Raw genomic sequence first — 23,248 nt, 5'->3', positions numbered from 1 at the left:
GACATGGTGAGTAGACTGAGTAATAAATGGTAATGCATGCAAATAAATTCAGATATGAGGGACTGGTAAACAGAGTCTACCAAAAGGAAAATATCTCTAGGTGCTGGATGTAATTGGACAGTCTAGAGAAAAGCAAACACACACGCACACACAAATAGGTTATCCACTGATTGAGACAAAAACTCTTTATGCTATGGAAACGTTCTCATCTGTCCAAACTGACACTTCAAAGACAGCCGCAGAAACTAGGCCACCAATAACCCTTCAGGGCTACATTCAGTACGTGAAAAGGACATTTCACAATGGAGAGGCTCCTTATCTCTGTCTTTCACTAAGAAACAAATCCTCTCTCCTCCCAGATGTCATCCATCTCCTCTTTATGTATAGCATAACCCTGTTTCCACACTCTCGAATGAAGTGTATAAAGCCTCTTGGAAAGCACAATTCTAAATGGACTTATTTTCCATGCTGACATACAGTATTAAAGCAGGGAGACAATAACTAATGTGGTCATTAGTTATTAGTGGTCAAGTCAGAATTGGAAAGAGTCTTGCAGGACCAGCTGGATGTACAGTAGCACAGCCTGGTTCATGACAGAGAAGGTTATGATAGAAATATTACAAGAGACAAAGGCTCAATGGCAGCCATGAAAAATTATGCTTTTTCACAAAAATAGTGAGGGAAGTACCTAATGCACACACAGCCGGGTCCTTGATTAAAGATGGTAGCATCATTCACTCAGTCATTGGTGATTCAGGTGATTTACAGGAAAAAACACGGAATAGACAAGCAGCAGGACAAGTGAAACTGATCAGGTTATTATGTCTGTAGCCAACATGAGCAGGAGCTTGACGTTACTGTACCTGGTGGTTGGCTGTTTCTGACACTTTGACATCGAGGGAACCAGAGAGAACAGCATACCAGCTGGTGCCTATGTCTCCCTGTCGGAACACTGCAAACAGTCGAGATACAGAACGTCAGAAAACATTCAATACATTGTAGAGTACACATTCCACTCAGTGGAGTCATTCAGAAAAACTCCTGACACTGTTCCAAAATACATCACCAGCATTCTGGGGCATGAGTGAAAATACAGTATGTTTTTCTGCCGTCTATTTCTTCAAAATGGAGAACGTTTTAAACGCCTTCATGTTAGTTAGATGCAGAGAGTCCAAAATGTTTCACTGAGAAGTAAACCGCATTGTAATAAAAAATTTGATCGAAAGGGAAAGATATACCTGCTATAAAATAAAATAAAATAAATCAATATTTGCAGAGGCCTAAAGCTGAAACATAAATGAATCATGACTTTGACTGAAAACATAATAATGAACTTTTTGACAATCAAATAATTAATTAAGTCAATAATTTGCCTTAATCAAGCTCCTGCTTCTCAAAATGTGAAGATTTGCTCATTTCTCTCCTTTAAACTTCATTGTACATTGAATATCTATTGGATTTGGAAAATTTATAATATACAAGCTAAACTATTAATCAGGAAATCTGTCAGATTACACAATTGTGAAATCATTTTTTGTTGCAGCTCTGAAAGGGTTTCATAAGGACAGTGGTCTTATGAGAAAATGATCCTCCATGAAGTACTAAAACAACATTTGCATGATTTGTGTGAACACACGAATGAGACTGAGCACAGTCATTAGATTTTCAATGCATAATACTTAAACCTGTCCTAAGAAGAAATCAAAGATCTTCTGCCGCATGACTCTCAAACACTATCATAGAATAGAATAATTATTCACGCCAGCCAGTCTGTGCAAAACCGCAATATTTCATAAACTGTAACTGTGCTTTCCTGCGTTTGTGTGTTTGGCTGTGTACGTACACGTGATGCCTTTCTCCAGGCATTCGTAGAAGGCACAGGCACAGATCTGCAGTAGAAGTGGCGAGGGGAACCTCTTGAAGCCTTTGACCTCCCTCAGTCTGGTCAGGATAATGTCCACATCCTCTCCTGAGCGCTCCGAGGGCCTGTGCAGAGAAGAGCCACCATCACACCCGTCGTTAGGCGTGAAATAGGCACATCAGTGCTGGATGTGACTTGCTCACCGTGATGGATTATGACCAAGGGTAGGAAGTCTTTCAAAAACATATAGTGTGCTTACAAAAGGGTTGAGCAGCAATGTCAAATATTTGCAATAACCAGTTAATGTACTTTGTAAATCTATGGTGTTAATGCTATCTGTGTGTGTGCGTGTGTGTGCGTGTGTGTGCGTGTGTGTGTGTGTGTGTGTGTGTGTGTGTGTGTGTGTGTGTGTGTGTGTGTGTGTGTGTGTGTGTGTGTGTGTGTGTGTGTGTGTGTGTGTGTGTGTGCGTGCGTGCGTGCGTGCGTGCGCACCGCTTCATTGTTAAGTCTGGTGTCTTAGCGATAACAGTGGAGAGCTGCAGGCGTTACTTCGCTTGGCTCAGACCCCCCACAGGGTGTTGATGTAAGATCTCATTTGAACCGCAGCTATTTCTAATACGCTTAAATCTGAGAACGCACACGCACACACACGCAAGCACATCACTGTTGGAAATCCACGCGAGCGCACAAACACGAGAGAGAGCACACAGAGGTTTGATCTGAGAGCTTAAACATTCCGCTCTGCAACGTGCTGGTGAAAAACTACAGAGGCAGAAAAAAGAAAGAAAATAGTCTGAGAGTAACACTCGCTGCAGTCAACCTCATTCATTCACTTATTTTATTTCCTCTGCTAGTGACTCAGCCTTGCACGTGTGTGTGTGTGTGTGTGTGTGTGTTCATACAGAATATCTAATGCACCATGGGCTCTTCCCTTCACAGACAGGAGGCTGCCTGTCCCCACTCCTCTCTCAGCTCTTTCCTTTTCCCTCGCCCCCCAGCTCCCCTGTTCTTCTTCTCCTTCTTCTTCTTCCTCTTTGTCTGCGTCCTCAAAACGTTTCTCTGATCTCCATCTATTTTTCTCCTCTGCTCTCTCAGCAGAACTCTCTGTTTCTCTCAGGAACCGCGACTGGCAAGATGGAAGAGAACAAATGACCCTTCTCCTTCCTCAAGCTCACGATTTTCCTTCTTCTCCATTACTGGCCCAAATCATGTTTCCCTCCATCCATCAAGTCCCGCACCGCTGACGCACTCCCACATGTCATCCCATTATTATTATCCGTTTATTCATGCTTTGCAAGCTCACAGGCAGCGGTGACTCCCTCTTTACCCACGCGCACATGTACGTACAGTGATAGACACACATATTTGTGTCCCCTCAAGTCTCCCAGTCGCACAACATCTGCCATTAGCTCAGGGTGATTACAGGCAGGTCTTTTCTTTCTCCTCCTGTGTATATCACCCTTTTTTTCGCCTCTGACTCATCCTCCCATCATCCAGCTACTGCCTGCGCGTTGGCCCTTGGTGCTTGAACAGAGCAGTGTGGGCCGGGTTAATGCTTTCGACAGGCGGACTCCCACGCGCTGCAACACGGAGAGACGTGGAGGTTAACTCTGCGCGGTCAAACGGGCAACGACAGCCTCACCCTTCACTTATCCGTCTACAGTGAAACTTCAAAGATCTGTCCGTTTTCATTTTCTGGTCGACGCCTTGCTTTCTTTGTTCTTTCTCCGTCGTTGTCGTGTGCCTGCTCGCTCCCTGCCTGTCCAGAGGAATCTGCCTCGCTCGTTGGTCTATGTCAGATTTGACCTGAGAGCTGCTCACCTCATCGCACTCTCCCTCCCCCACAGCTCCCCTTTCTCGTCTCCTTGACTTGTCCTTCCGCACCCCTCTCCCCCACTGTCCAAGTCAGCAAATATCTCAGCTTTCAACCCCACGCACACGCACACACGCACACACACACACACACACGCACACACACACACACACACACACACACACACACACACACGCACGCGCACACGCACAGGATTTACAAATCGACCAGCATGAAAACTGAGAGACACCAGAAGGTTCTGTGGATTATTTTGGGCAACATCCATCTGGGGGGAGAAACAATCAGTGTTTCCAGACAGACAATTTATTGGCTGACCAAAACGTCAGATAGCCTCAACACAGACACGATTCCTGAGTTGGCACACATTATGTTTGTGTGATGTAGTTCTTCCATATGCATCGCCACTAACACCCTGAGAAACGCTGAACATTCACCACACACAGCTCACAAGACAGTTTACTCATTCAAATATGAGTCATCAAGTGACAGACATATTTGCTTATTAATCAACATATTCCATCTAGGAGATGAGGTTTAACTTGGAAGTCTTTATTTCTCTTGCTAATGGATTCTGTCATGGACTTCGTGGTTATTTTGTCATGAAAGTGAGAACTGCCTACTATACATTAAAAACCAGTGTTGTGTATGTGTGTGTGTGTGTGTGTGTGTGCGCGTGTGTATGTATGTGTGTGTGTGTGTGCTGACTGGACTTTCTATTACCTCACTGGGGCCTCACAGAACAAAACAAATCAGATCTTATCTCACATACTTCACACTCACTTGCAATAAAAGTCTTCAGACAGATATATCGGAGGCGGTCGTATCTTAACCTGTCTTTCTTTCACCTCACACCCCCCTCGCTTCTCCTTCTTCACTTGCACACATCAACAGCTGCTATAGATGAAAGCTCCCAAACACACACACACACGGCTTGGATATTGATTGAATAAGAGGTGCATAACTGAGAAGCACTCGGTGCTCCACAATAACATCCTGTCCCGTCTACTCTCTTGACTGAGTCTGCTCTTATTGACACAGACACACAGACACACACACCACTCATTTAAGATATACAGTATGTAGCATTCTGTTTGGAGGATGTTGTCATCCTACCACATTTGTCAACATTTTAGCACAATAAAGATCACACCAACTAATTTGATGTCTATCATATTGAATGTAATTCTAAAGCTGAAAAAAGGCAGCTTTAGAAAACTGTTGAAACAATGAATTGGCAGAGTGGAGATTTGAATTAATTCAAGAAGAAATGTGCAACTATTTTAAGGGTTCCAGATCATATGAGAAAATCTAGTCACTTAGAAGTCTTTCATGATATCAAAGTGAATATCTTTGGGTTTGGCTTTTAAAAAAACAGCTACGTGATGTTGTCACCTTGTTCTCATGAGTCACAGTTTTTTCTTACATTTTATAGACTAAACAATTAACTGATAATTTACACACAAAAAAAATCTGGGGATTTATCAAAGAAGAAAATGATCATCTAGAAATGACAAAATATAACTACATACATGATACACTCAGTCTTATTACAGGTGAGGATGAGAGGACAAGATGGTAGCTTCGGGGTTGCCAATGGTAACACGAGGATGTGTCATAGTGAGGTGTGTACAGAATGTGTGGGTGTGTGAGCAGTGGGGTGTATGTCTTATATCATTGATTTTTTTTATAGGTGTGATATGTATCATCTCTTCGGCTACAGTAATTAGTGTACAGTTGCCCTTTCATCTTGTTTATTTATTTAAGCCCTCTTCCCTTAGATACTATGCGTTTTCAACACAGTGCGGTGACACCATTGGACCTTTATGTCAACTGAACAGCTAAAGAGATGAGGATAACAGTTGCCAATAAGCATACTCTCAAAAACAACTGTAGCCTGCTCTGTTCAGTCAGACCACAGACACATGCAGCCTCATGTGCAGCACATGTGGCGCAAAATGTTGGGGGGGGCTGCGCGTTGACCTGCCTCTAATCCTCATGTTCGGCATGATCACGAACCCATACGCCCCCCAGTAGTATTTGAAACCGTACGGCCGTTTGATTTGAACAGACAGACGTGAACCATGTGCGCCCTAATCATCCATCTTTCACAGCCCATGCAGTGCAGACACATCTCGCTGAACCTCGGAGGCACCAACGCCTTTTTTTTTTTATTGACCGAGGAGATGCTCTGAAAAAAGAGACGGACGTGTATTTTTACGCGCTGCAGCCTTTGTCATCACCGGGAAATATAGTCAGTGGAAATGACAAGTGTGCCACATACGCGGAGTATTATTGCGCACACGCAGCAATCGCCGGTTGCGATTTATCCGGTTGACGCGGGTGAATGGAAGAGGGTCGACCAAACACTAGTGTCGCCGTGTGTGGATGCGCGGCGTGGCCCGGTGCCGTGGAGAGGACTCGCCCACCTTTTATCCAGACAGCAGATCCACTCCGCCGACGGACACGAACTGGGGGACGTCTGCACCGCGACCATCTTCCCTGGTGGTGTGTGTGTGTGTGTGTGTCCGATGCTACCGGAGGAGGAGGCTTCCCGCGGTCGTCCGGTGGTCGTTTACTGAACGTGAGATCCGCCTGCGTCCCCTCCCCGCCCCTCTGCTGCGAGCTGCCTCACACAGCTACAGGAGGATGCTGATGCTGATGCTGGTGCTGATGCTGCGGCGGCTGCTGCTGCTGCTGCTGCCAGCTTTGCTCATGCAGGCATGCAGATGACTTCTGTCAGTCTGCCTGAGTGGGCTTTTTGAGGGCAACTGGGGGGCTCACAAAACAACAGCATTACACACACACACACTGCAGTGCATGCTTCAGAGGAGTACTTCATGCTTTTGGTCAACTCATTGGGGGAGAATATAATAACAAGTCAGTCATGCCTTGTAGGAATATCATTGTTACTATTTGACCAATAACTGTGTAAAGTACAATCTGCCCTGCTGTTGTGTGTCCAGCAGTGGGCAGTGACGACTGGGAAAATATAAAAACATGTTTGGCTGCATCTTTGATTTGACAATATTTTGGCGACAACACCCTAGATGCTTTCAAAACATATTTATCACAGTTGAGTGCACATGGGAGTAGGGAAGGTGTCAGGGAACAAGGTGACCCAAGTGCTCCCCATGGTGTTGTTAAAGGCCAAAATACCATTGGTCTTTTTTCATAATAAACATTTTGTTACAATTAGTTATAAATCAGTGATGAATTCCTTTGAGATGCTTGGTGCAGGGCTCCCTCCTACTGGCACGGCTCAGTGGGACACTGGACTACAAGAGCCATTGTCATGAGTAAAACCAGTGCTTCTCCTGCAATGGCAAGTGAAAATGTCGTCCCTTGAAAAAAAAGCCTATTGTGGTTTGCAATTAATACTTGGGGATAAAAAAAAATAAAATTTAGAGTGTGTGCTGTTAGTCAACTTGTACAAAACTGGCCTACAATGTGAAGAAAAATATACTCTTACCTTTATATGAGGGGTATTATGCAACAAGGGCCCCCTGGCCATGCAGGAATCAGACTGTCGGCATTACAGTTGAGTGGTATGCAGCTTCCAAACCACTGCACATTTTAGTCTTCTTTCACAAGGCAATACTTGCACACTGTTAAATGTATATAGCTTTTTTTATAGTCTTTTTAGTCAACATATTTTTGCTATATTTTGTAATATTTCTACCTTTTCACTTAAGCCTTTTTGACTCCTGCTGCTGCTGTAATAAGTGAATTTCCACAGCGTGGCATTAATAAAGTCTCATCTTATCTCTTAACCATCAGAAAGAGCAACAACAACAGGAACAATCCAACTACATACATAAGAAAATCATGTCAGTTCATGTTTGCAGACTTAAGTATAAGAAAAAAGAAATTTTTTTTTACCAAATAAAATATAGTATTACAATGACCCCAATTTCAGATGTGGTAATCATTCCTATCATAATACATCCTGATACCTAACCTAGTATTTTATCACCATATTTTTTTAACTCTTGACAAAAATGTCTTGTGATGAGGAGAAAAGCAGCCACATCTGAGCATTGTCAGTATTGAGCTAGTCATTGAAGGCAACACGGAGTGAACAAGCTTCAGTACACAGAGGCTTTGATATAACTAAACATGAATTCAAGATGCGGCTGCCGAGGCCTTAAATGATTCCATGTGTGAAACGCAACGCAGCAGCGTTAGTTTCCCTGGTTTTGTCTCAACCCAAGTGATGACAGAGAGGCGGCAGCAGCAGGGATGCAGCATGTCACCAGGATGTCCGCAGCTACCGCAGCAAAGGGAGGCAGGAAGGGAGGAAGGAGGGGAGGGAGGAGGAGAGGGAGTAGTTGAGAAGCAGAGCCGTTTTAAGCATTCAGCCACTGCCTGAAACTACAGCAGAACTTATGTCCCATGAATTTGGAAAACAGTGGGAGGACAACAGAGAGAACAGCAGTTGTAAAGAGGAGTCAGGGTGGTTGTCTGTAACATGATAAATGAGACACAGCGGAGTCAGGAAGATTGCTATAGAAATGTGGGCCCTGGGTTTCTCCTCCTCATGCTGCACGCTGACATTTTTTAAAGCCTGCTGCAGCAGGTGAATTACAATGTGCAAATGCACCTGTTGAAATCATGCGCATGTGAATGTTTACGCTCGCCTTGCTGCAGCTGTTGGAGAGGGCGCTCCAGCACGCATGACTTGTACTGGCGGGTGACTGAGCAGGTTTTGGGGTGTAAAATGGGGTGTATATGTACGTCAGTGCCAGCTGTTTCAGAAAGAGTAAGAACGAGCTATTTTTAAAATGTTCTTTCTGTAAAAGGTGGAGACGTGATAGCTACATTATAAACAAACAAAAAAGGACATTAAGGGCATTGCATTTCATCAACATGACAAAGCAATAAAGATTGAACTCACCATACAATTCTAAAATCTAAAACAATGGTTTTAAACAAATAAATATGTACATATACATCTGCAGGTCAATCATATCTGGGCTATAAGCTTCTTTCCAAAGCACAACACTCATTCATGGAGATCAGTTGTTTTATATTGGCCATAACTCTGTAATGCCGAGCTCTGCATATTTATCTGCACAGGATAGCCTAACTATTACAAAGGTGTTAAATAATACATATGCAACTCACACATCCAGTCACAAAGAGGCAGGATCAATGTTCATGGATTCATAGATGCATCAACACTTGAGCTTTAAAATCGGACATTTGAGGGACACGTCAGACTACTGTATAATTCACAGCACCGTATAACCTCACTGTGCAGAAGTACTGTGCTTTGCTTATTTAAACTGCTGACTTCTGTGTTCATCCCAGCCATGGGTTGTGTGTGTGTGTGTGCCAGGGGATTGCTTCACAATTCCCTTGTGGAGCTGGGGAACTCTAAATATGGTTGACTGAACATAACCATATGGGGCATGGCGCCCGCCCTAACGCCCGCCCGCACACACGCACGCACACAATATGGGCTGTCACACAGCATCTGTCCTTTCCCCTTTATTTGTCTCTTAACATTTAACGATCTGAATGTAGCCATTCAATAAAGTTCAAATTTGAGTACTAAAGCCACACAGACGCAAATATGAAATTATATTTGAAAGGGTGTTTTTTTTTAAATGTCACATCAGAATATATTAGAATCAGAATCTGCTTTGTTTGCCAAGTATGTGAACACATGGTTTTACATTGCTCTCAGTACTTACATATGGGTAGAGTTACTGCTAGCAACAAGGACGACAACAATAACAACAAAAAACTGAACAAACAAGTTAAAGAATGGATTCAATAAATAAATAGTTGATCAATTTGGGGACAAGGGATGTGTAAATATGCACATTGTAAGTGTGTTATACATTTCTATATACACATTTCTATTTATATATGTTTTTAAACCGTGTGCAGGGTTTGATTGATATTGACAATCAATACAGTGCTGCGTGCAGGATATATATATATATATATATATATATATATATATATATATATATATATACACATAGACAGTGACCATGATGACATCATACAAGTTTAGGACTGACAAGTTCAAGCTAGGCATTTTAGACTGTAAAAGTACAGTCAGTGATTGAAGTACTCTATGCATATATGATAATATACTGGCTGATATCGGTTTGCATAACCTCAATCTGTTACAGAAAACGTTTTTACAAGGATCCCTTAAATTATTGTTTGAAAGAATAGTGACAAAATTAAGTACTGAGTGGGGTAAAATACAGTTCAGAGATGGTCCAAAATAAAGTTGCCAGTGCTCTCTGGTGGACAAACTGTGTAATGTAGACATTAATCTATAACATCACATGCGTCCCAACATCGCGCATTCTTGTTACTTACCAACTGACATATACCCAACACAGATATACAGTATCTCCGATAAGCTGAGATCAAAAACACATCTAAATAAATGGGGGACAGGGAGAAAAATTCTCATAAACCTGTCTCTTCTAGTCTTTGTGTAAAGGCAATGACGCATATTTGTTAGCTCTCATTCGAATGAGTGGCTAAGCAAAACATGATAACAGGTTCATTCCTGCAGCCGTACCGTCTCTGCAACTGCAGTACACACACAACACTATTTAACTGTCCACAAACTACAACAGAATGGCACCGTTGTGATTAGTGTCTGTCTGTGCGCCTCTGTGTGTAGACTTGAGAGAAAAAATCCCAATGTGAGCCAGAGGGGGGAAGCACACAAACTTTTGTAGAAGTCAAGGTGACCTACTGCTGGCAAGAGAAATGGGTATTGAGGATTGTGACACAATCATTTCCCCCTATTTCTCATTCTACTTGCCTAAAAATACAAACACCACTGCCATAGAATTGATTTGCCATTATTCCACAGCACTCATCATCACCTGTACCTCTCAATCATATGACTTCCAGCGCCTGAATATTTCAAATTCCCACTGCTTCAGCAAAATCAAGGTTAAATTTCTGTCTCCAATACTCTGCCTCACTCACTATCTGACAATCTCTGCCCCTCAAAAAATTTACTTTGCCACCCACCCCGACATCACTCCCTCATTTACCACCTCTACTTCAATTCACCCTCCCTCCCTCCCCTCCCTCTCTTGGTTAGCCTCATTCAGAGGTGGGGCTTTTGTGATTGGCCAGTATTTATATCAACTAGGCCCCAGTGCCACCTGGGACAATGGTCTCCAGTCGGATCCAGGTCACAGCGAGCAGGACCGTTTCTTTTGGCTCTGCACGGATCAGTCCGGTCCAGTGAGGTCCAGTCCAGTCCATCTGCCACACAAGGCGGCCTCACGGACAGACACAGGTACTGCACCAACTAACCCATTGGCATCTCTCTCACACACTCACACACACACACTCACACTCACACACACACACACACGCGCACACGCACACGTACATCAGCAGGTGCTGCATCACTGCTCTTGTTTGCCTCACACACATGCACAAATAAACTGACACACACAGGTAGACAGATAGTGGGAGGTGAATATTCTCTCTCTCTCTCTCTCTCTCTCACACACACACACACACACACACACACACACACACACACACACACACACACACACACACACACACACACACACAGCTTACCTCTGAGCCCAGGAGAGCCTCAGTCACAGTAATATCGGTTGCCACGGCAGATGGCAGCGCTTGGCGGCGATGCTGCAACACAAGTAAAGGTAAGTGGATGTAACCTGCATGTCTCAGTAGTAGTGTGTGGCACAACTAAGGTAATGTAGTAAGATGAGGTAATCCTCCATTAGTCCCACTCTGGGTCAACTAGTGGCCACTGAGGAGAGACACAGTTCATAAAGACAGTTGAGTATACTAGTATATATAGTAGTGTGGATGCTGGCATCACTGATACGACATTATCATGTTCAGGTTAAGCTCGCGGCTTCGCAGGACCGAGAGACTGAATGAGACCACCGATGTTCAGACTTTATGTGGCGGGTGAATTCGGTGTTTTACACACACACACACACACCAGACAACAAACAGCGGACGGACGACTTGCCCCGCCGCCGGTGCCCACTCACCGCCAGTTACTGGAGTAGTTTACACGGGATTACCGCCGGATAATCCACTTACAGTATTTAGAGACATGAGTCGCCATCTGTCTGCGTTTATCACAGCGAGGGAGCCGCCAGCACCGCCTGCCCGCACGCCGGACGGCACCCTGCGCACTACGGTGAGACGCGGCGGTCGTGTGAGGGGACACCGCACTCGTGGCGTCGTGATCCACCGGTGCGAACTCACCCGGTGGACCTGTTTGTTCACCCACAGCCCGCGCGACGCGAGCCACCTGTCGCGACCTTTGAACTGCGCGCGCACTCCAGACAGGTTAGTGGTGAGACGTGTTGCCTTCACGAGCCGTCGTACACTCCCGCTCCCACCCTGAGGCATCCGTCGTGTGCCTCTGCAGACAGTGTGAGTCACAAGTCTAATGTCGCCGTTTTACTCTTGTTGTAAGAAGAGTAAATATGCACTGTAAAGCGTTTGATAGTGAAAGGAAGACCAACCAGTCAAAATGAATTAAATCCCCAATATCTTTATTTTAAAAAAGTGCAGACATACATTGCTAAGTGTTTTGGTTTTTTGTATTCTCTCCTATTCGTCCATTCTCCGACGGCACTTTAAAGCAGCACACTTTCCTTACTCCTGCAAACCTGTGTCGAGCAACTCGGTAAACAAAACGCATTCATGCTACGTTAAAAAAATATATATATATATTTGGGTGGAGCTGCTCATCCTATTGCTCTGTAAGTACTCATAAATCATTGGTTTAAATCACTGTGTTGATTGCTCAAAGGCGCAAGAGAGACACTTGTTAGTTTGCCTTGGCTGTAATTTGTATCAAACACCCACTGAGCTGTGCTATTTAACCCCAATGAGTGTGGTACCATTGTCAAAACTTTACCTTTCCTCAAACTGCATTTCCAGGAGACTTTGGCTGTGGAGAAATATCCGAAGCTTGCCTGAAGACCATGAAGTCCACAGACCAGCAGCCTGCCTTTGTCACTTATTGCTGCCATCCAACAAATTCAGGAACCCCTTGAAACACCAGCCTGACTACCCAGCGCATTTCTTGCCTTATTGCTACCATTCCACTGTACTAGCAGATCTTAAAGGTCTATCTCCCCGCTCAACACTTGCCTAGGTGCTTTCGTTAACCCGTGTCTTCCTCAGCTCCTTCAGTTTTCTCCCCTTCCCTACAGAGAACTTCAATTCTCAAATGATGCGGACGGATAACAAAGGCCGCAGTGCCTCCCCTCATAGGATAACCTACAAGTCTGACTTCCATGCAATCAAATGTTCATTTGACAGTGGCACCAAAGCTACTACTACTGCTGCTGCTGCTCAGTGCTCCGCTGTGCATCCAAACAGGCTGCCAACCAGCCTGTCAGATCCCATAATGACCCACACCAGCAGTGGCAGAGGAAGGGTCCACAGCACCAGGGGGACCAAGATCAGAGAGAACATCTTCCTCCAAATGGACAGCAATCAGCTGAGACAAGATGGTGGCCCAACACTGAGTTCTCCCCAAAATCCTAGCCTTCAGCTTCAAACTTCACCTCTTCCCGGATCCAGACAATCAGTCGTGAGTTCCTCATCTGCTCTGAGCACCGTGGCCAACGTCTCCGCTATAGAAACCTCTCTGCCAGATAAACCATCCAGGTCAGATGAGATAAAGGATATTGACAGAGCTGCTCTTGCTCAGAAGTTCTCCGTAGCCCGGAGGTTGTTTGAGACCAAGGTGATGGAGGTGGAGGGATCTTCAAAACCTGTGACTGGCAGGGGAAGCAAGGGGGCGGATGGGAAAATAGAAGGAGACGATGGGAGAGGAGGAGGCAAACAGGAGGAAAGAGAGGAGGAGGCAAGTTGGAAAGAGAAGCACACAGAGGAGAATGGCTCTGATAAAGACAAATCCATAAACCTACCAGTCATAAATATTTCCTTGTCAAAGCTTCCTACACCTGCGTCACTGACGGAGCGTCCTAAATCTCCTGTATTGCAGGGCCTCGGTAAAGCATCCAACAAATCTCCCTCCTGTCTTGACAGACATGGTGAAACCACGGCGACACAGGCAGAGGAAGGAAGGGCAGAAGACACTGGTCTTGACCTCTGCTTGACCCCTGAAGAGCCAGTGAGAGCAGAACGTGTCGATGTAAATGCAGAGTCGTCAGAAAGTGATGGTAATGAAGAGGAAAAGGAAAAGGAGCGAAAAGAAATCAAGAAATGGCTTAAAGATGAGGGGGAAATGTACACAAGCTCAATTGCAGGAGAAAGTGCAGAGGCCCTAGTGGATGATGTCTTTGAAGAGTCAAGGATGGAAACATTAGCAGGACCTTGCACGCTGGGAAACAGAGTGGAACCAAGAGAAGGAGAAGGTAGGCCAGTCGCTCCCTCAGAAGAACACCAGAGGCAGTTATCCACCAGCATGTCATCTAAAAGAGAGACAAAAGATGACGGGGAAAGTGTAAAAGACAAGTATGAGCAGGTGGATGAACAACGGGTGGGTGAAAGGGAGGAGCAGAACGGAGAGTTCCTTGAACAGGCTGAGAACGAGTCAACAGAAAAGGGGGACAAAGCAGAGAAAAAGACAAATGCGGGTGTGGAAGAAGGTGCCGGAAGGAAAAAGAGGGGCAAGATGCAAGAGAAAGATGTTGAAAAGGGGGTTGAGGAGGAGAGGAATGGTGAGCATGCAGAGCAAGAATGTAGGCATAGTCAAGAGAAGGGACGACCTGAAAATGAGGAGAAAGGGGAGAGAGAAGAAGGTGCAGCGTCTGAGCAGGCCAATGAGGAGGGCAAGCATGTGGTGTGCAGAGGTGCTGATGGAAAAGATGACTTTGTTGGTGGCAAAGAGGGCAAGACGGGATCTGCAGTAATCTGTGGGATTGAGAACGAGGCGTTTGTGTGTGATCAGGAATCCCAGTGTCAGCCAGAACATTCAGCATCCCCAGGACAGGACCTTGGTAACTCTGTGCGTGCGGGACATCGGCTTTTAGCAGAATACAAGGAAATTCCTGGCATTCCTGAGCAGGAAGATGATGAGGACGCATCAGACGAGGCGAAGAGGAAGGTCAGGTTCTCCTCGGCAGCCATCAAGGTAAGACACCGGCATTCATTATTCACTTTATTGACATCTGCAGGGCCATGCATTGAAGGAAGCGCTTCATTTCAGATTTGTGTGACTGTCAGTTCAAGTTCCAGTTGCTGCTTGAATCCGTGTTAGACACATTTTAGCCCCAAGCCATGTTTCTGATCCATTCAGGGAGGGAGCAGACAAGATCCCACTTGCTTCATTCTGTCAGCTCTCAGTTCAGAGCTGCCTTCGTGTAAACGCACACAAAAAACTTTCGTATTGATGCGAATGTGGCAACAGCCTGGCCCAGTTCATTACAAACCTCTGCGGCAGCAGCAGTCAGTGTAGTCTCAGACTCTGATTGGGAGTTGTGTTTGTACGCTGAGATTTATTAACTATGTTTGTGCAGTTTGCTCAGATCTCTGCACTTCCTGAATTTCTCCCTCTGTGATTCTCTCGCACTCTCACTGACAGATTTGCCAACATAAACAGTGTCTTGTTGTGTCAATAGCTGCAGATGGTTCTCTTTACAGTCTGCTCTGTGGTGATATTTGCTATTGATGCATAAAACAGTGTTTTCACTGTTCACACGCCTGAATTTTACATCAGCGTTGACGTGCGCTGAGGCCTATTATTTTATAGTGTGTTGACTGCTGTCTCCCAGGTGTACAGCACCTACTCTAACGCAGAGTACGACAGACACAATGAGGACATTGACCCAGTGTCGGCCTCGGCCGAGTTTGAGCTCGAGAAGAGGGTGGACAAGATGGACGTCTTTCCAGTGGAGATAGAGAAGGGTTAGTATTTCTCTCTTTGCTTTTAACAAGAGTCTTTTTGGTGTCCAATTTCATTACAGGGCCCCACATCTGAAGCCACAAAAAAAATAAAAAATGTGACTGGTCATATCTAGTGGTAGTAGACTTGTGACACTGCAGTATTTATTCCTACTGCACCTTTTTATGCGAAATCTATTGGGTCAGTAATGTCACAACGGCCATTTGCCTCTACGTTGTTGCAACCATTCAAGGCCGGGGCCTTTGAAACCTAACAACTTGGTTGTTCTCTCAAAAATAATACAAGGCTGAAAGAAGACAGACATTCTCACCATATTTTGAGTACGAAGGTTCTATTGATGCGTTTTCCTGCTTTTCATTTTCCATCGTTTGCCTCTTCATTGTGTTAGCAGTCTTTCCCCCTGACTTCTGTTACTAATTTGAGGACAAATTCTTCATGTACTTTCCTTCTAGGAGAGGATGGTCTGGGTATCAGCATCATAGGAATGGGTGTAGGCGCTGACCAGGGCCTGGAGAAACTGGGAATCTTTGTCAAGACAGTGACTGAAGGAGGAGCAACGCAGAAGGACGAAAGGTGCATTACAGCATCAGTCTCTTGTTCACTGGGGATTCAACTTGGCTCTAATGACCCAACATACTTTATTGTTCCTGTTTGTCTGTCAGGATTCAAGTGAATGACCAGATAGTGGAGGTGGACGGGGTGAGTTTGGTCGGCGTCTCCCAGCTGTTTGCCGCCAGAGTCCTCAAGAATACATCAGGCCTCGTCAAGTAAGTTGCCATGTCAGTGTGATGTTGGTGTGCGTGGTTTTTATTTTTTTTCCCAGTACAAGCTTTGATATCTTTTTACGCAGAGTATATGGTTTTGCTCATCTGCGATTTAGATGCGGCGTATCAGAATTAATTTTGACCTGGTCTTTGATAAGTCACTTGCAAACAAAATGTCCAACCGATGCCAGTGTTCTAAAAATGTGTTAGTTATTTTAAGATGAAACGGTGAAGATGACGTAAATATACCTTTTCTCCCACAGATTTTGTTTGCACTGGACCATTCCAGTGGATCAGCCTCACATAAAATATACTTTACATTACTGTACCCCCCCCCCCCCTCTTTATTTTCTGTTTTAATACCAGGGTTAGTGACGTTTGCATGAGATCTTCCTTCAGAAAAAGATTTTTCTGATAAGTTAAAAAAAGAAAAAAAGAAGCATTCATTTGAGACTCAACACAGTGGATACTGGAGTGGCTGTAGAAAACGGTGTATGCTTACAGTTCCAGCAATGTGCAATGAAAGCATACTTGCAACACCGTGAATGTTTTCATGTCACGGCAGAAAAAGCATAATGGCCCTTGAAGTCGGGGTTGTTGATTTTTTTCCGACCTTCCGTTGCATTTGCAATTTCCGACTCCGAGGTCGTAATCCTGAGTTCCAAGGTAAACTGGAACGCAGCATCACTGTCATGCTCTGCCAATGCCGTAATCAGTGTTATAGGAAACACCTGTTAGCGGGTGATTGCCCGCAGCTGTGACTGATGTCTGAACCTCGATCCGCAGGTTTCTGATTGGTCGAGAGAGAGAAGGGGTGCAGAGCGAGGTCGCACGGCTGATCAATGAAAGCCTGGAGATGGACAAAACATCCAGAAAGGTGTGTTGTTGTTGTTGTTGTTGTTGTTGTTGTTGTTGGGTTTTATTTTTTTTCCAAAGAAGAGTGAAGTTTTCGAGTTGTGAAGAATTCCGTACGGATTTATTGCACTGTTCCCCGTGTGCTTTTACGTATGAAGAGGGAAAGCGCGCGCGGTGACGAGGACAATGACGGCAGCAGCGTGGCAGAGAAGGACTCGGTGGCCGAATTAAAAGAGGAGGAGGAGGAGGAAGATGATGATGAAGAAGAGGAGGATGTGGCTGCTCTGTCCTGTCTGGACAATTACCAGCTCTGCCTTAAATATCAGCAGGTACTTTTAAATTCAACATGAATTCACTAACATGCATTTAAACATTGCATCAGAAACATATCTCATCTGAAAATTAACACTTACACAAAAGAAGTCAAAGCTATTATATCTACATTAATTAAATTTTAATTTTATATTGTATAAAACTATAGTAGTGTTAGGGCTCATTAGGGTTAGGTTTCACAAATCATGTTAAGTTTCATCCACAATCTTTTATCCAGGAATGAGGAATAAGGTGTATAAGGGAAGTGACCTTGAATGACTTCTGCTTGGCATTATATGTAAAATACACAAAAAAAATGAAATGGTAGGGGAAACACTGAATAGATATTAATTGGTATTATCCCTTGCTTTTAATGTAAAACTGATAACATACCCAAACGGATCTGAGCATATTTTCCTCTCACCCCCTTTTTTTTTTCTCTGTAGCTTCAGTCAAAACTACGAAGCAAAAGCGCCCAACTTCACCACGCTAGAGAAAAGGTAGGTCACTCAGCTGAGATTGAGATCTCACACAAAAACCAATAACTCCACTCACTTTAATACACATTTGCATCCGCGTTTGGAACAGTCTGACCCATTTAACTGTAAACGAGGTGGCTCGCTGTGGAGTAGTTATTAGGACACGGGCCACGCTCCAACAATTTTCCTCGTCGGCCCTGCTTCTTTGCCTTTGCCTTAGAGTCATTGCCACTGTCACATTACCTGGTTGCCTTTCAGTCAAAAATCTGTCTTTCTTCTATCCAACTGCGTTAGATCAGTGAATGCCATGATTTGTTGTCTCAAAACTCTTGAGGATTGAAGATGTAAAGGATCGTTTTTGTAATTAAGGCCCTATTTATTTTCCCATTTTCATGACGTTATTTGTGGACACGCATGCATAAAGACGGACATAATATTTTGCTGTGTTTCCCAGTTAAAGGCTCGGGAGGAGCAGCAGTCGTGTTGGGAGAGTCAGAAAGCCGAGCTGGAGCAGAGAGCAGAGGATGGAGAGGAGAAAGCTGACAAACTAGATAAGTACGATGCTATAGACTGTGCTTCATTTCTATTTGTGACCATTTTTGGTATATTGATATGGTATATTTCAAATGTGAGTCTATATAGACATCCAGGTTAAAGAGAGAGGGAGCTTCAAGCCTGCAAAAGGACAATAGTGTTCAGAAACATTATGAAAATGATTTTTAAGATTGTATTAATGAACCGTCCCTCTTTTATCAGGTATTGGCAGGAGGCCCAGACACTGTGCAGGGTTGTGAGCCAGCGACTGGCTGATGCCCAGAGCCAGTCAGAAAGCCTGGAGAACAAATACAGTAAAGCCAAGAGACTGGTCAGAGAATACCAGAACAGGTATTTGTCAAATCTGTCACTTCTAACAAAGTAGAATATTGTATTTAATTTTTTTTTAGGATGACAGAATTGCATGGCACTCTTTTGCTCCCCATAATTTGGAATTAAACTTTTGAAACGGTGTGTTTCAGAGAGGAGGAGTGGGAGAGGAGGGCAGCTGATTTGACGAGGGAATTGGAGGAGAGAGATAAGCAGCACAGAGACTCTGCAGAAAGGCTGCAAATCCAGGTGAGAGGAGACTTCTCTATCTGGAATGGATTGGCTTCACTGAGCCTGGCTTTTCTGCTTTCACTCTGTTTGTCACACTGTTTGTCACACTGTTTGTCACAGATAGCGCAGCAGGAGAAGAAAGAGCCTGTCGCTGACAGAGAGAACCATCCTGTGGACTCTTCGCTCACAGGTAAGGAGCTGTGTTACTCTGAGTGTACGTTTTCGTTTTTTAGCTGTTTGAATAATGTAATTCCAGTGAGGGGGCTGAGGAATATAATATTCCTTTATCAAAACGTGCTTTTCTTAATCGAGCAAAATGAACTGTTTGTCTTTGGTCCAGACTGGTATATTCCTGTCCCCGATACAGTACGTCTTGACTCCAGTGCGAATAAAGCCAGAGCTCAGCTGGCCCAGAAATCAAAGCGCCACCCCCCCTCAAGAGACAAACTACGAGCGAGCTTTAGAAAATGGGTAAGACACGGAGCCCAAAAAATTTTTGCTGAAAAATTTGCTGTTTCAAACCTATGAAACTTGAACACGTCCTTTTGTTGCTGTTTAGGAAGATGAAGTCCAGAAAGCACAGGAGAGCCAGTCGCTGTCTGCTCCCACAGTGGCACAAAGGAGCAGCAGAGGTGACCTGTCCAGCACCTCCTCGTTGTCAGCCCTCAGTCCTCTTCCTCCCACCAGCTCCGTCTTCACCCCTCCCATCTACATCACGGTCACTCCTTCTCCATGCAAGTCCTCCGCCTACAGAAAGTCCAAAAGCAAATTTCCAGACTTCAGGTGTGCGGCCTTTGCCATTTCTTCTGTCTTTAGGTTTTGGATTATAATATAAACACTTTGTTGCCCGTGTACAATGACTATATACTGTATATTTTTGTTTTTAGTGGCCTTCGCAAGTCTCTCGGCAAAAGGAAAACTGAAAAAGGCCGCAAGAGGTCCGTGACCAACAGGTGTGATGATGTCCGCATGCACAAAAATTACACTAAGCAAATCTTGCACAAAAATAAGCCAATAATGGTGAATTTCCTCACTTGTCAATTGAAAGGGCTATAAATAAAACAATTAAAGAAACTGATGATCCAAACATTTATCTATATCAGTTGCTCACAGTCACGTCCAGTGTTCACGCACTTTAAAACCTTATTCCATCATACGTTTTTATCCACAAAAAACAAAAGAAAATGCCATATTCTTAGTTTTAATTAAAAAATATATCAATAGTGGATTGAAACAGATTTTCTGAATATACCTTGACAGTTTTTCTCTTTTGTCTACTCAAAATAAAAAGTGGAAAACAGGCAATGTATGTAACCATTTTGACTTGCTTGGGTTTATTTTTCCTGAAATTTTGGGGAATTTACTTAAAATGTGCCTTTTGACTAAAATTAACTCATTGCTTTCTAGCAGGGGGTCGAGTGGTGACCTGGTGGATGAGCTCACTGGGGTGTCTCCTGCAGGTTCAGTCACCTCCATGCCCTCTTGCTTGCCCTTCCCCTGGTTTGGAGAGAGAGGGAGAGAGAATGAGGAAGAAGAGGAGAGAGGCAGGGAGAGGCTTCGGTCTGTGTCCAGCAGCAGTCTGCCGTACCTGACCACCACAGGCAGAAGGGATCCGGTAAGGAGGGCTGAGCGCTCATACTGACAGTATGTGCACATTGTTCCATGGTGGCTAAACCGGCTAACTTGCTTGAAGTAACATGGGTACAAATTAGACTCCCAGGCTTCTCTGCATGGCACCCCCCCCCCCCCTTTCCACTTTCTTTGCTCGATATCATATAAATCCTCTTTTAAAATAAACACGTGCATGGGTAAGCATGCAATAGATGTGACGTGTAGGCATCCCAGCTTTCTTTTCTTCGTTCCAGAGTATTGGTTCTCCAGTGGGCAGCTCCAGCATGGTGGGTCATGCCTCTGATCACTCCCTCTCTGGACACACTCACACTTTCACCTTTTCCTCCACTGAGGTGAGACTATGCTTCCCTCCTTTTCTTCCCCTCACTCCTTTTCCCACTGAGCACTCCTACAGTTCTTTTCTTTTTTTCCTCTCCCAAAGCCACTCTTTTTTAACTACAGTTTCCTCTCCTTTGACTCTTTCATCCTTTCTCCCGGGACCTGTCTCTGGTGTACCTTCAGACGTTGGACGATGACCCAGTTCCCACCAACAACAACAATCAGTGGCAAAGTCGACCCATCTTGGAGTGGGACAACCAGCAGGTCTGTCTATGGTTAAACGCCATGAACATGGATCAGTACATGTCCCAGTTCACTAACCGAGGAGTGAACGGGAGACAGCTGCTCAACATGGACAGTGAGAAACTCAAGGTGAGCAGTTGCGATCATTTTGATATATAATACCTATTTCTTTGTTTTTGTACATTATTTTTTTCTCATTATTGTTTTTATATCTATTTAAAATATGAATTGAGGCTCTAAATGCTACTACAGTACATTACAGTTGCATTTGGAAATAGCTGCTGGTAAATACAGACTGATATTAGATTTTTGAGGCCAACCCCAATATCGGAATTTCAGAGTTTAAAAAGACTGATAAAGATTTGTTGGCTGAACTTTTTGTTGTTACCATTATGTGTAATGATAGGGACTTATCACAGTTTAAATCAGGGGTGTCAAACTTGCGGCCCGCGGGCAAGAACCGGCCCGCCAAAGGGTCCAATCCGGCCCACCGGATGACTTTGCAAAGTATGAAAATCTCAGAAAAAAAATGTATTTGCGCCGGCACAGCGTCTGGATGCCCTGGCACCGGCACGGCGTTCGCGCCGGCATGGTGTGGTGATGCCAGCATTACTACACGAGTAGAAATGTAATGGAAAATTAAAAGAATTTCTAGATCTCAGCAAATTGTTCTAATCATAAAGAAGTGAAATACTATATTGTTGTTCAGTTCCAAAATACATGTGACTAAAGTAACGTTTTGTGCCTTTGAAGATCCACTGTGAACTGTAAATTGTAATGCACATGCAAGGACAGTAGACTGATTGAATGTGAAAAAACTGAGACATATTGTTGAAATTGTACTTATTTTGCTTAAGACATCTCAGCCTGTTCATCATCTTGTAAACGGATGGTTCATTAATTATGAACGTTTTCAGAATCTACTTGTACTTTACACTAAAAGAAATGGAAAAATTTGTATGTGTTGTTATTTATAGGTTATTATGCAATGGTTTTACTGGCCCGGCCCACTTGAGATCAAATTGGGCTGTATGTGGCCAATGAACTAAAATGAGTTTGACACCCCTGGTTTAAATGAACACACTAGTGCATATTTATATATTATGTCAGTGCTCTCTGGTGGGCAAAATATGTAACGCCCCCACTCTTACTGACCACAGACATAACTTTGTATCATTGCTAGTATTTTTGTCACCAGTAGACATCCAATACCTTTTTCTGGTAATGATTCAGGCCATGTAGACTGCCTTGGTATCCTTTATTGTGCTTAGAGCACTTCCCAAATTTGGCCAAATTTAATCAATTGCTGTTGAAGTTTTGTTTTGTTGACGGGTCATTAATCTGAACCTGTGAACGTCTTTCGTCTAACGTCAGGCTCTGGGTGTGTGCAGTCAAAACGACCGGTCTGTCCTCAAGAAAAAGCTTAAGGAGATGAAGAAAAGAGAGGAGAAGGAACAGAAGAGAGGAGAGAAGAGGCTGAAAGAAGAGAAGAATGCTGTTTTGGATAAAGAGAACGGAAAAGAGAGGGTGATGGTGGAGGCGTCGGTGAAAGATGTCGGACATACTGGTAAAACTGTAAGAACTGAGTCACTCTTATGAAGCAAAGAAGGGTTAACGTTGGATTCACCACCAGCATGAGGGAGTGTTTTCAGTGTGACACAAATAAACTTGAACCAGTTTTCTGTTAATCATTAGAAACAGATTGATCAAGTGCAAACATCCTCTATTCCTGTCATGTTATCAATTATCTTTAGGACACAGAAATATCATCAGACTTTGACTCCAGCACCGAGTTCCCTCTCACAGCAGTTATGGGTCTTTTTAATGTCAGTTGTAAGTATGTTCAAATTTATGACTTTTTCATGAACTTTCCATTATCTTTTCTTTTAATTAATATTTTAAAATGAGCTGATTTCAAGCACTTGGGTAATTGCTGTGAATTCCTTTTTAAATGTCTTAATAAATAATTCTTTTAACATCATG

At 43.9% G+C, this 23,248-nt stretch overlaps 2 protein-coding genes across 10 annotated transcripts in view; one reads left to right on the top strand and one right to left on the bottom strand.

Moving 5' to 3' along the window:
• Window positions 1-11,910, bottom strand: part of LOC118311753 (rap guanine nucleotide exchange factor 4) — a 28,425-nt gene extending 16,515 nt beyond the window's left edge. Inside the window, exons 1-6 of one of the 4 annotated variants that reach the window (XM_035635864.2) lie at window positions 11,726-11,867; window positions 11,277-11,348; window positions 7,165-7,962; window positions 6,122-6,463; window positions 1,844-1,986; window positions 864-952 (exon numbers count right to left, since the gene is read on the bottom strand). In XM_035635864.2, coding sequence (XP_035491757.2) covers window positions 864-952; window positions 1,844-1,986; window positions 6,122-6,189 — 300 coding nt within the window. In that variant the 5' untranslated portion in view covers window positions 6,190-6,463; window positions 7,165-7,962; window positions 11,277-11,348; window positions 11,726-11,867. Of the gene's footprint in view, window positions 1-863; window positions 953-1,843; window positions 1,987-6,121; window positions 10,697-11,276; window positions 11,349-11,725 lie in introns of those variants that run through there. The other 3 variants (XR_004794064.2, XM_035635865.2, XM_047332196.1) reach the window with 3 other exon arrangements.
• LOC118311751 (neurabin-1) lies at window positions 10,756-23,246 on the top strand. 6 transcript variants are annotated; one of them, XM_035635859.2, is made up of 19 exons: window positions 10,756-11,365; window positions 12,630-14,796; window positions 15,437-15,569; window positions 16,020-16,140; window positions 16,230-16,334; window positions 17,118-17,208; window positions 17,345-17,515; window positions 17,945-17,998; window positions 18,432-18,532; window positions 18,734-18,862; window positions 18,994-19,090; window positions 19,193-19,262; window positions 19,440-19,543; window positions 19,632-19,855; window positions 19,960-20,025; window positions 20,480-20,687; window positions 20,938-21,036; window positions 21,206-21,394; window positions 22,640-23,246. In XM_035635859.2, exons 2-19 carry the CDS (start codon window positions 12,922-12,924, stop codon window positions 22,862-22,864), a joined length of 4,062 nt encoding a protein of 1,353 aa, XP_035491752.2. In that variant the 5' UTR covers window positions 10,756-11,365; window positions 12,630-12,921; the 3' UTR covers window positions 22,865-23,246. The 6 variants fall into 6 exon arrangements, with proteins under 6 accessions (XP_035491752.2, XP_035491751.2, XP_035491747.2 ...); XM_035635858.2 differs by having other exon boundaries at window positions 19,413-19,543; window positions 20,483-20,687; XM_035635854.2 differs by having other exon boundaries at window positions 19,413-19,543.
• Window positions 23,247-23,248: the final 2 nt, after the last annotated feature.

This window comes from Scophthalmus maximus, chromosome 5 (genome assembly GCF_022379125.1).
Source record: "Scophthalmus maximus strain ysfricsl-2021 chromosome 5, ASM2237912v1, whole genome shotgun sequence".
In the NCBI taxonomy this organism is placed as follows: domain Eukaryota; kingdom Metazoa; phylum Chordata; class Actinopteri; order Pleuronectiformes; family Scophthalmidae; genus Scophthalmus; species Scophthalmus maximus.
The sequence above is the reverse complement of the archived record's forward strand: the minus strand, read 5'-3'. Positions and strand labels throughout refer to the sequence as shown.

Excerpts from the sequence above, each read along its gene's own strand:
- LOC118311751 (XM_035635854.2), top strand. The coding sequence starts at position 12,922 with ATGATGCGGACGGATAACAAAGGCCGCAGTGCCTCCCCTCATAGGATA. Across the intron at positions 20,688-20,937 it reads CCACAGGCAGAAGGGATCCG|AGTATTGGTTCTCCAGTGGG; the intron begins GTAAGGAGGGCT and ends TCTTCGTTCCAG. Across the intron at positions 21,395-22,639 it reads TGGACAGTGAGAAACTCAAG|GCTCTGGGTGTGTGCAGTCA; the intron begins GTGAGCAGTTGC and ends GTCTAACGTCAG.